Genomic DNA, 13,307 nt, shown 5'->3' on the forward strand with positions numbered 1-13,307 from the left:
GGAGGCAGCAGATGTTCCTGACTTCATCCTGGGCCAGCTCTGAGTGTGGTAGGCATTGGGGAAATGACACAGTGAATGAAAGATCTCTGTCTCTGTCTTTCTATGCCTTTCACATAATAAATAAATGGGGCTGGTATTTGACACAGCAGATTAAGTCACCACTTACGATGCCTGTCCCATATCTGTGTGCCTCGTTTGAGTCTCAGCTATTCCACTTCTGATTGAGTTTCCTGCTAATGCACACCCCTGGGTGGCAGCAGTGACAGCTCCATACTTGGGTCCCTACCACCCACATGGGAGACCTGGGTGGAGTTCCAGGCTGCTGACTTAGCTCAGCCCCAGATGTTGAGAGCATTTGAGGAATGAACTAGAAGATGGAAGATCTTTTCTGTGTCTGTCTTCAATATAAAATAAAAATTTAGTAGATTTTTTTTCAAAGATAGATGCTAACTGGCATTAGGTGTTCAGAAGGGTAGTCATCGAGGCTTTGAGTAATCAAGGAGGACTTCTTAGAGGAGGAAAGACTTGAATAGTTCTCATGATTAGAAATGCAGGAAGAAGAAGAGCCTCTCTGAAAGAAGCGGCTGGTACATAAACATGGCTTCGATCTGACAAGAGTAGACTTTCCCGTGAGGTCCTGGAACATAGGATCAGTTAGGTTGGACCAAACCGTGAACATGATCCCAGAGTTCCACATTGTCTTAAACAACCTGAAAACTAGCTAAATCATTCTTCTTGTGTAATTCTTCAAGGTTTTAAAAGTGGAACATTTAAACCCTCAAGTAATCTTTTGGTTAAATGTCTTTATAATTCAACTATCATTCTATCACAAGTAGACCTCAATCAAAAATCTGAAATCCAAAACGTTTTAAATGCTGACACCACAGTGAAAAATCCCACATTGACCCCATGTGATGCGTCACAGTCAAAATGCAGGTGCACTAACAGTATTGTATAAAATTACCCTAAAGATGTATATATATGTGAAACATAAATGAATTTCATGTTTAGACTTGGATCCTATTTTCTAAGATATCTCATTAGGTATATGCAAATATGTCAAAATCTCAAACCCAAAATGCTTCTGGTCCCAAGTATTCTGGGATAGCCAACCTAAAATTAGAAATGAAATGTAATCAACTGCTTTGACGGTCTTGGTGTGCATATTCTTTTGTCTCTATGTATTCTGGGAATACGTTTGATAAAACACATTCATTCCAAAGTGCTGTCAAGCAGTGATCACCAGAGGAGAGTCCCGCCCTCACAGACCTTAGATTCCAGCTGTCAGGATTTGGCAGGGGTTAGAAAACAGGAAGAAAGGTGGTCGTTAGGGAAGGAGAAGTAGGAGTATGTTGTCATTTTCAATAGGGTGGTCAGAACAGGGTACCTGAAAGGAAGATAATATTTTTTTCAGATCCAGTGAGCAAAACTCACATAATGGACATCTGTGGCATTTTTCTAAAAGCTTTGATAGTTGATTTTACTCATAAGAATGTATTTGCTAAGATGTCGAAGGGAACAAAAGCAGATGCTCAATTCTGTTTTCCCATCCAATGATTTTTCAGATGAACGCGCTGGACACCCTTGGTCAGACTGCTTTGCATAGAGCTGCCCTTGCAGGCCACCTGCAGACCTGCCGCCTCCTGCTGAGTTATGGCTCTGATCCCTCCATCATCTCCTTACAAGGCTTTACAGCAGCACAAATGGGGAATGAAGCGGTGCAGCAGATTCTGAGTGGTGAGTCCAGAGAGCTTGTTGTGTTTGTGCCTTCTAGTCCAGTTCCACTGAAATATACCGACAAACTATACCACTTTTTTTTTTAAGTAGCTCTCTGGAGTGTTTTTTTCTGCCCCCCCCCCCCCCTTTTTGATGCCTATTTTTGCAGTTTAGTCTTTGCTCTTTCTGCACTCTCCCTTTTTGGTAGGGTGAAGCATAGGTATCCTGAGAAGGAGAAAAATATACTTTTAATTTGTAGTTAAAAACTTGACTTAAGGGTGTTATGATCAAAGAGAACTGAAAACTCATATAAGCATGTAGAATTATAGTGGCTCTAAAACCAATCAAAGAGAGAAAATTGTGTCATTCAAATGGTAATGACCTTTAATTAATTGTTCTTGTATGTGTAATGTTCTGACCTGCTTTTATAATTCTTAACTTCATGGTACTAATATGAAATTATTTTGTCTTTTCCTGATTTAAATATAATTATGAAATCTTGCTGAATGTTATAGTATTTGCCTAGTACAATGTTAGATATTTTAATATTTAGTTTATTGAGGAAGATCAAACATTAATGTGAAAATAGACATTGGCTACCTAATTCCTAAAATGGGAGGAAATAACACAGTCTACCCACTGAAAAATGATCAGCTACATTCAAAAGAAACTTATTATTACTGGCTCCTCTGCTACCCTTTTGATTTTGTGTGCAGAATATATCTGCTACAGACTAAAATAACAAATAAAATGGAAAAGGCTACAGATTAAAATAATTGATAAATATTAAGTAGTAATACTCCATAGTAGGAGACAAAAATTGGCCCCTTAAATTTCTAAAGGGCTTCCATGAAATTCAGCCCAAGTGGGAATGACTGCTGGGTGCTGAAATGGAGCCCTCCACGTTCCATAGTGACCATGGTATGTGTGTTGTAAAAGCTGCATCAGTGCTAACAACCTCATAAAACTATTGTGTAACGTTGTGAAAACTATTGATGACAATTGATTTTCTTAGTGCTAGCTCATTCTTACATGGTGAGCATGAGCTGATGTTTACACACTGCGGGAAAGCCTATCTTGGGCATTTTCACTCTCAGAATGTGTAGGCTGTGTCTGAAGGAGTGAGGTTTCCTATTGTAGGAGTGCAAGCTTAAACTATTTAAACATGACTTTTCCTTCCTTCTTCTGCAGAGCAGTGGAACATTTGCTTAAAGAAGGTATCTCTCTGTGCATAGGAAATGTTTCTGCCTTCTCAGTAAATTCTAAGAATTTCTAAAAATCGTGATTGTTATTAAAATACTCTAAATTTGCTCTCATATTTTCTACTAAGCATCATTTAGTATTGAATTTTAACTTAGTTTCTGTAAGTAGTAACTATGAATCAAACATACAACTATTATGTCAAAATTTCTAATAATATTGAACATAATTTTAAAGAAATAATTAACAAAACGGAGAAGAAAGGATTGAGTCAATCAAGCAGCTTAGAGCCATACAATACTTTTTTTTTTAATTATATTTATTTAAAACAGAGTTAAACAGAGAGAGAAAGAGAGGCAGAGACAGAGGTCTTCCATCTGCTGGTTCACTCCCCAATTGGCCTCAACAGCTGCAGCTGGGCCAATCCAAAGCCAGGAGCCAGGAGCTTCTTCTGGGTCTCCCTCACGGGTGCAAGGGCCCAAGGCCTTGGGCTATCTTCCAGTCTTTCCTAGGCCAGAGCAGAGAGCTGGATTGGAAGTGGAGCAGCCGTGACTAGAACCAGTACCCATATGGGATGCCGGCACTGCAGGCAGCAGCTTTACCTGCTCCACCACAGTGCCAGGCCCATACAGTACTTTTTAAAATATCATCTAAATAAGTAAAGTTGGGGTATTTGAGCTCTGGTAAAAGATAAAATTAAGTACTGAATCATACAAGAAATATTCTTCAATTATTTTGATAATTCTGCTTTTAAAATTGATTTGTAAAATAAGACATGTCTAAACATGTCGAAATTTTAGTGTAATTTTTAATATTCATTGATCTGGAAAGATAGTAAAAATACTTGATATTATGGTATAGTTTTATACTTCAGAACAATTTTGTTTTTGGCTTCTTTTCTGGGAATTCTTTCTTGTTTGAAAGAGACTGTAATTTTTAACTAGTTAATTAATTAGTTTAGTTATTTTTGAGAGCTGGAAAGAGAGAGATCACCCTCCCATCTGCTCGTTTGTTCCTCCAGATGCCCACAACAGCCAGAGGTGGGCCAGGCTAAAACTGGGATGTAAGAAATTAATTCAGGTCTCCCATGTGAGTGACATAAAGCCTATTACTTGAACCGTCATCTGCTGCCTCTCTGGGAATGTATTAGCAGGAAGCTGGAATTGGGAGCAGAGCCAGGACTCAATCCCAGATGTTCCAAAATGGAATGTGGGCACTACACAAACACTGCCCTTGAACATAATTTCTTAAATTAATATTTCTGGTAGGAAATTGTGTGTCTGTAGACTGTGGATCATGCAGTAACTGAACTTTTCAGTTTAACAGCATTTATTAATCGAATTCCAGGTTATATCTATAATCTCCTCGATCATATAATAAGTTGGCATTCTGTTCTGAGTAACATCCTAAAGATTCATTGAAATACATGTGCTAATATTGAGCTTGAGATTTACTTTAGAAGCTTCAAGTCTGTGGTTGCCAGAAGATTGCATTAATAAAGTTTTTGGGCTGGCACTGTGGTGGAGCAGGTTAAGCCACCCAACCCGTGCGTGACACCAGCATTCCATGTGGGCACCAGTTTGAATCCTAACTGCTCCACTTCTGATCCAGCTCCCTGCTATTGCACCTAGGAAAAAGTGGTGGCACATGGCCCAAGTGCTTGTACTCCTGCCACTCACGTGGGAGACCTGAATGGAGTCCCTGGATCCTGGCTTCAGCCTGGCCAATTGGCAGCCACTGGGGGAGTGAACCAGCGGATAGGAGATAATCTGTTTCTCCACCTTTCTTTGTAACTCTGCCTTTTGAATAAAAAAAATGTTTTGAAATTTTCCTTGTAAGTTACTGGCAATATTTATGTCAAAATTAATATCAGAGCAAAGAAGATAAAGATGAATAGATTTTCATGAATCAGCATTTTAAAAAAAACATCATTTCAGAAAATTTGTTTTCTCTAGTCTGCTGTGTCTAATTTGGTAGTCACCAGCTACATGTGAACTACACTTAAGTTAATTAAATTAAATAAACTGAAAATCCGTTCATCAGTCTCGCTTACCACATTTCTGGTACTCAGCAGACACATTCGGCCCATGGCTACCATATTAGCACAGATAACAAGTATTTCCAGCATCACACAGTTCTTTTGGACGGAACTTTTAGACTAGATCTTGACCTGATTTCTTCAGATTGTATATCCCAGTGTGGGATAAGCATTACTTTGGTGTAATCATATACACAGATGAGGATTTAGAGGCTTATGACAGTTCAATTAAACATTGAAATCCTTGTTTACAGTGACACACAGAAATAGGCCACTAAGGCTGGTTGTCAGGATAGTAGTCTAATACTAATCAAAGAGCTATTCTATAAGAGATATTTTTAAGTAAAAAACTGCTTTCCAGCCTTTGAAACTTTTTTTTTAAATTCTGGTGAGCCAGAATAGGATCATTCAAAAAATTAGGAGCCCATCGCCAGTTTTTTAACCCTAGATAAAGTCTTTAATTTCATATTCTACAAAAACCAGTATACTTAAAAAGAGTTTTACTAATACAGTATTTTGCATATCGACTATTCTTCCTTTACTTACATTTCTTTTTTAACTGTATTTTTAAAGTATTTTTATTATTTGATTTTATTTGAAAGGCTGAATGACAGAGAGGGAAAGAGAAAGCAAGGAAGCAAGAGAGATCTTCCATGCACTGGTCCACTCCCCATATGGCTGCAACTGCCAGGGCTAGGCCAGGCCAGAGGCGGGAGCCAGGGACTCCATCCAGTTCTCCCACATGGCACTTGGAATCCAAGTACTTGAGCCATCAAGTGCTGCCTCTCAGGCACATTAGCTGGAAGGTGGATCGGAAGCAGAGGGTGGGATTGAATCCCAGACACTCCTATGAGTTCCAGGTACCCCAAGCAGCTGCTTAACCTTCTGGCCACACACAACCCTAACTTCACTTTTTATATTCCTTTGTTTAATTATGTATCACTGTAGTACGAAATTCCTGGGTTGGTATATATATTCTTTCAGTTAATACTTTGTACACATTGTTTCTGAAAATGAGTCTGTTGTAAGCCTATTCAAGATTTATAGTAGATGCAGGACTCTACAGTTAGTATAATAATTTAATCAGTATCTTTATTTTCTGCTCTTTGATCAAGACTAAGATTTTGTTTTTTGAGAAACATTCTTACATTTTCATAAAACTTTTTATTTGATGAGAAAATATACCCTTTACTGGTCAGTGTGCATCCAGATGGGTGTGGCAATTTCCAACAATTTGTTAGAATTCAAAACGTCAGCCATATTGTGTCCCAAAAATTCTAAAATCGTGGTCACCATTTTGTTTTGTTTAAATGACTAATAAAAATATCACCTATATAGATAGTCAAAAGATGTTTCAGCGAGTTATAAACTGCAACTCTCATAGGAATATAATACAAGTAGACTTTTTCACCAGTAAAAGCAGTAACTTTCATGCACACTTAGAATGCATGCGCTTGAAGTGAAAGAACAGAATAAAGGCAGTAAAAGCAAAAGCTAAAATTTGACATTCACATTAACCCCAATATAAATTAGCATGGAGGTCTGTTCAGCAAGTGTTTTGTGACTATTTCCCACATGAAAAGAATGTAAAGAAGTGCAAGATCTGACTCCTCAGTAAATAGCACAAACAATTGTAATATAATTTTCCCTTTTAAAGAACAGTAATTTTGCAGTGTACTTCATTTTATTAAACATTCTCTTTCCTCCCTGTAATTTTGGCATTTTATCTGCTAAGTATTATCATTATGATGATCAAATAAACAGTTTATCTACCAATGAAAAATTTTCATTACTTACTGTTTAAAAACTACTCTCCTGAACAAAGCACTTTAAACCATAAGAACTGAAGTACTTCTTCTGAAACGTAAAACTTCTTTATAGCAGTACTTGATCTTCTCACTTGGACAGTGGGCTTAAAGGTGTCTTAAGTCTGAAACATTGAGAAGGAAACCAGTTCCCCCTTTGTAAGCATAAAAACCAAGCAAATATTGCCCAAAGTGACAGAATATGGAGCTCAGTCTACAATGCAGGTCTCCTGGAGCTCAATCTTTTTGCATTACGTGTGTGTGTGTGTGTGTGTGTGCACTCATTATAAAAGCCACACTTAATGTCTGTGTCCATACTTTGGGTGATATATTATCAATTTTTTTTCAAAACCTGCCTTGTTTGGAGCAAAGCAAGATGAATTTTTGGTTGGCTTATATTGGATTAATCAAAATACCTCATTTGTTAACCTCTGGATTTTTTTTTAAGATTTATTTATTTATTTATTTATTTGAAAGAGTTAGCAGAGAGAAAGGGGGATAGAAAGGTAGAAAGAAACAGAGACAGAGGTCTTCCATCTACCACTTTATTCTCCAAGTGGGCACAAAGGCCAGGGCTGAGCTAGGCTTGAAGCCAGGAGCTTCATCTGGGTCTCCCACATGGGTGGCAGAGGCCCAAGTATTTGGGCCATCTTGTGCTGCTTTTCCCAGGCTGTTAGCAGAGAGCTGGATCGGAAGTGGAGCATCCAGGACACACATTGGCACCTATATGGGATGCTGGCATCACAGGCAGCAGCTTCACCTGCTATGCCACAGTGCAGCCCCCAGCCTCTGTATTTAACTGTCCAATTATATTTTTGTTTAACATTGATCTCATATGTTCCAATTATACATTTTAAATTGCATTTCCCTGAAGCCAGGTGTGAATTAAACAAATGTCTGTATTTAGTAGACCATTTTTATTCACTGATTATACTTTCTAAGATAATTCTTATTCTAGGAATAGTTTTATATTAAGGCTAAAAATAAAAATTAAACATTAGGTTTCCATAATAGATATGTGCCAAAGCTTTGATACAGCACTTTGTAAAACCAAGGTGTCATGAAGATGTTTCTAGGTTTCCATAGTCTCTTTGTCAATTGTTTTGTCATAATATTTACAGAAGGAGTAGTAGGGATGGGTGAAGATTTGTGTATATTAGTATTTATTTACATGTGGCTTAGGAAGATATGGAAATAGATGGAAGTAAGAGAACACTTTCTTATTGGAAAAGAGATTAAGAAAAACTCCATGGTAGAGCTCAGAAATTCCTGATGCCTTAATCTCTTCTCACTCACCAAATGGCTCTCCGTCCCTCATGGCTTTGTGGTATCATGAGAACTAACAGCAGACCTTCTTTTTGTGCTTTCTAGAAAGTACACCTGTACGCACTTCTGATGTTGACTATCGGCTTTTAGAAGCATCTAAAGCTGGAGACTTGGAAACTGTGAAGGTGAGTGAGTACTCTTTACTGTCTGAGGCAGTGCTGTTAAACTTTGCAAATCAATCCACTTTTTTTTTTTTTTTTAAGATTTATTTATTTGAAAGGCAGAGTTGCAGAGAGAGAGAGAGAGAAAGAGAAAGAAAGGTCTTCCATCCACTGGTTCGCTCCACAGATGGCCACAATGGTCAGAGCTGCACCAACCCAAAGCCAGGAGCCAGGAACTTCTTCCAGGTCTCCCACAGGGTGCAGGGCCCAAGGAGTTGGGCCATCTTTTACCACTTTCCCAGGCCATAGCAGAGAGCTGGATTGGAAGTGGAGCAGCCAGGACTCGAGCTGGCACCCATATGAAATGCTGGCACTGCACATGGCAGCTTGACCCTCTGTGCCACAGCACTGGCCCCAAACCAATCCACTTTTAAGCTTCTAAGTAAATCTGTTTAAATCCAGGCAATAATAAGGCTGAGCAGAAGAAAGATCCAGGTTCAGAAGATATCTTTACCACAAAGCAGTTCTCATGAAGTGCTTTATATCCATTGGACCATCAAAAAGAAAAAACAGATTTTCACAAACTTAGCTATGTCACCTCTTATTAAGAAACTGTAATTTTTGGCAAACTAATTTTAGCATTCTTGATGATACCCAGTTGCCTAGAAATTCTAGTTTTGTTTCAAAACATGGACACTTCCAGGATCTCTTCTATCTTACAGTAGGGATTGTAGACTCTTCCTTGCTACGCAGCTTCCTCCTGTCATGTTAAAATTTTGCAACCTGAAAAGCCCTCATTTTTAATCATACCAGTATGAATATTCCTTATCATAGTCCATTTGTACTGCTATAATAATATACCATGGACAGAGGAATTTATAAACAATAGAGACTTACTTCCCTCAGTTCTAGAGGCTGAGGAGTTCATGATCCAGGTTCAGTGTCTGATAGCGGCTGGTCTGCTGCTTCCAATATGGCGCCTCATCCGTCACTGTGTCCTGCAGAAAGCAAAAGGGCAGGAAGGGCAAGAAGGGCTGCATGCTGGGCCTTCACCCCATCTGATACTATTGCATTGAAGAATAAGGTTCAGCATGAATTTTGGAAGGGTATACACACATTTAAACCTTTGCACCCCTATTCATATATCTGTAGAAACACAGACATTTCAGGTTCTTAGTTTTGATGTACTAGAAGCTCATTTTAATGGCAGTCAGGATTGGCAAATTCTTGGAAAGGCCCTTCCACCCATCATACCTTGTGGCCTAGAAAATGCCACTCCTCTGTACTTTATTTACCTTTTCTTCTTTCCATTTTGTTTCTTCTCTTCACTGCCCTGAATTTGAGCAGTGATACATGATACAGTAAAAAGATCAAGAAATTACAAATCAGTAAAGGAGGGTTTAAGTCTTTAGTTTACCTCTTAGCAGCTATTCAAAAAGGATAAGCCACTTTTTAAGCCTTAGTTTAGCTATAAAATGGAGATAGTGATCCTCTTCATAGATAGATAATAATTCCCTCACTGAAAGAGTACTACGTATTTAGATACTACTACCAGCAATGATGCAGCCTTTCATTCCTTACTTCTTAGTGTTTTGGAAACAATGTTGAGCTTAGGATTTAGGTTGGCTGGAAATGGTAGCATCAAAGAGTCAAAAGGCTCTTTTGAAAAGAGATTTGGAGGATATCTCCAGGAAGATGGAAGTAAAGAGCATCAACTAGAGTGTAATTAAAATCAGTTTGACTTGTAGAGTTAAACAAACATTTCCCCAAAAGTGATATAAAGCATTGTTTACTTATGTGCCTTTATTGCATTGTCCTCTGCATTGCTGCAGTAGTAGATCAAAGGACCAAGTGAGTGATCCAAGCAGAAAAATAATTTATTCCAGAGCCTTTTTCCTTGTTTAATTCGTGAGAGAGGAGACAAGAACTCTGTTCTCTAGTCAACTGAGGTTGATCTTATTTGAGCAAAGTATGGCTAAAAGCATGCTAGTATAAGCACATGTACAATGACAAGCAGGCTCTGGGAGGAAAGACTTAAAAAGCTGAAAAAACAAGGCGTAATTGGCCTTCCTTGCTTTATTGTGGGTTTTTCTGTTTGACTATAATTTTAACCAGGAAATGTTGGGAAAGATTTAATTACTTGATACATAGTAGTTGTAATCACCATAAAGCCAAGCATAGTGCTGATTTTTAAATTTCATTTGCATTATCTGATTTTTGGAAATAGTCATCAAAAAATGAAAATTTATGCAGATGCCATGCTATTTTAGAGTATAATGTATGAATATTAATCTTTTTGTTTTTGTCTGTCTGTAACACAAAAGCAACTTTGCAGCCCTCAAAATGTGAATTGCAGAGACTTAGAGGGCCGGCACTCGACACCGCTACACTTTGCAGCAGGCTATAACCGCGTGTCTGTTGTAGAGTACCTGTTACACCATGGAGCAGACGTCCACGCCAAAGACAAAGGGTACGTGTCACAGTGCAGCTGTGTGGGAGTCATTCTCCTCATGCTTTCAAAACAAAAATCTCTGGAGTCTTTTTTGTATGCTTGCTTAAAAACATTATAAACATGTACCGTACAGAAAATGGAAATTTCTGGTCAGCACACCTGCCAGAGATGCAACATTAAATTTGTATGTAATCCAGATATTTCAAATGCATTAGCGAGTGTGTATGCTGTGGAGGTGGTGGTATTTATTTACTTATTAAAGACATTTCATTTATTTGAAAGGCAGACAGAGAAGGAAAGAGAGAGAGAAATCTTCCATCCACTGGCTCATTCTCCAGGGGTCTGCAGTGGCCAGAGCTGGGCCAAGTTGAAACCAAGAGCCTAGAAGTCATCCACGGCTCCCACGTGGGTGGCAGGGACCCAGGCACTTAAGCCATCTTCCACTGCTTTCCCATGCACATGAGTAAGAAGCTGGATTGGAAGTGGAGCAGCTGGGACTTGACCTGGTGCTCCGGTATGGGATGCTGGTATTGCAGGTGTCTGCTTCACCTGCTAGGCCATCACATCCCACCCCACTGGTGGTGGTCTCTAACTCAGAATGATGATACCACTCTCTAGATAGTCTACCTAGTGGCTTCCTTGTTTTCACCCAGTGCTTTATCTTGAATATCTTTCTTTCCAAATCAGTAGTTAATAGTTCATCGAGGGACCGGTGCTGTGGCGCGGTGGGTTAATCCTCCACCTGCGGTGCAGGCATCCCAAATGCGCACCAGTTCTGGTCCCTGCTACTCCATTTCCAATCCAGCACACTGCTATGGCCTGGGGGAGCAGTAGAAGATGGCCCAAATCCTTGGGCCCCTGCACCCACATAGAAGACCGGGAAGAATTGCCTGGCTCCTGGCTTTGGATTGGCGCAGCTCTGGCCATTGCAGCCATTTGGGAAGTGAACCAGCGGAAGGAAGACCTTTCTCTTGGTCTTTCCCTCTCACTGTCTATAACTCTACCTCTCAAATAAAATAAAATAAAATCTTTAAAAAAATAGTTTTTCAAATCCTCTTAATGCTTAGATGTAGTATCTTATTGCAGTGTATGAATTTTTTATCTGGTTTGTAATTTAATGTTTATCCCTTTGGATGTTTTTTGCTTTTAAAACTATATAATCTGCGCTGGTGCTGTGGCAGAGCAAGTAAAGCCACCACCTGCAGTGCTGGCATCCCATATGGACGACACTTCCAGTGCAGCTCCCGGCTAATGTGCCTAGCAAAGCAGCAGAGGATGACCCAAGTGTTTGGGCCCCTGCACCCACATGGGAGAGCCAGAAGAAGCTTCCGGCTCCTGGCTTCTGGACTGGCTCAGCTTCAGCCATTACGACCATTTAGGGAGTGAACCAGCAGATGAAAGATATCTCTCTCTTTCTCTCTCTCTGTCTCTGTCTATATCTCTCCCTCTCTCTGTAACTCTTCAAGTAAAATAATCTTTTTTAAAAATAAAGATATATAAACTCTTCAAAAAAGAAGCCACCCATCTCAAAGTCATTGGTATCATTTTCACTACTTCCAGTATTCTACATTTTATATTAGTTTGCTAAATTATTTGAATTTCTTTAGACAGAGCTTAAAGCAGCCACCAAAGCTAGTTAGAAATATAAGAAGGGAGTGTTAGCTGAAATGAGTTTCCATATTCTGAATTAATTTTATATCCTCTCAAAACTAGCCAACACCTTTATTTATAATTATATAACAGAATGAATTAAACTGTGTAGAATTAACCTGTACACTTTAAGCTTCAGTTACTGATTATGTATTTCTTTATCTTTTTCAGTGATTATACGAGACATGAATATTCAATAATAATATCACTAATTATTTCAAAGAGTTGTGCATTGGAGAGCAAAAAACATTTGTTTCTTTTGCCTATTAGGATATTTCATTGGAAGATGTTTTTTAAACAGAGCACAGATTTCTAAATAAAAAGATACTTGACACCTGTTTTTGCCATGTCTTACATTCAACTTAAACTTACTCTTTTGATGCACACTTCTATATGGAGGCATCTTTGCCATTTTAGAAGGCCAGTTTGCCTTTTAATCAGAATGTCGAGTCGCCACAGAATAGCTTGCCCATATGAATAAACTGAGGCAATGAGATTTTCTTTTCTTTTTTTTCTTTTCTTTTCTTTTCTTTTTTTTTTTTTTTTTTTTTTTTGACAGGCAGAGTGGACAGTGAGAGAGAGACAGAGAGAGAAAGGTCTTCCTTTGCCGTTGGTTCACCCTCCAATGGCCGCCGCTGCAGCCGGCGCACCGCGCTGATCCGATGGCAGGAGCCAGGATCCAGGTGCTTTTCCTGGTCTCCCATGGGGTGCAGGGCCCAAGCACCTGGGCCATCCTCCACTGCACTCCCTGGCCATAGCAGAGAGCTGGCCTGGAAGAGGGGCAACCGGGACAGAATCCGGCGCCCCGACCGGGACTAGAACCTGGTGTGCCGGCGCCGCAAGGTGGAGGATTAGCCTATTGAGCCACGGCGCCGGCCTGAGATTTTCTTTTCTGACTAGAATTTATAATCGCCATCATTGGTTTCTGTTCTGAATACTTTCTCCATCAGTTGGATTGTCAGTTTTCATTGCTTGGCACCTGGACATTTAACCCTACGCACAGAAACCACTGCGTCATT

At 39.3% G+C, this 13,307-nt stretch overlaps 1 protein-coding gene across 2 annotated transcripts in view; it reads left to right on the forward strand.

The window, feature by feature from the left end:
* The window catches only part of TNKS (tankyrase), a 213,458-nt gene that overhangs the window by 162,568 nt on the left and 37,583 nt on the right, over positions 1 to 13,307 (forward strand). For both annotated transcript variants that reach the window (XM_008274070.5, XM_089327292.1), the window contains exons 12-14: positions 1,566 to 1,737; positions 8,131 to 8,210; positions 10,511 to 10,656. In XM_008274070.5, the coding sequence (XP_008272292.3) occupies positions 1,566 to 1,737; positions 8,131 to 8,210; positions 10,511 to 10,656 (398 nt within the window). The remainder of the gene's footprint in view (positions 1 to 1,565; positions 1,738 to 8,130; positions 8,211 to 10,510; positions 10,657 to 13,307) is intronic.

The sequence above is a fragment of the Oryctolagus cuniculus genome, chromosome 2 (assembly GCF_051225735.1).
Source record: "Oryctolagus cuniculus isolate XC-2025 breed Fujian yellow rabbit chromosome 2, ASM5122573v1, whole genome shotgun sequence".
Lineage (NCBI taxonomy): Eukaryota > Metazoa > Chordata > Mammalia > Lagomorpha > Leporidae > Oryctolagus > Oryctolagus cuniculus.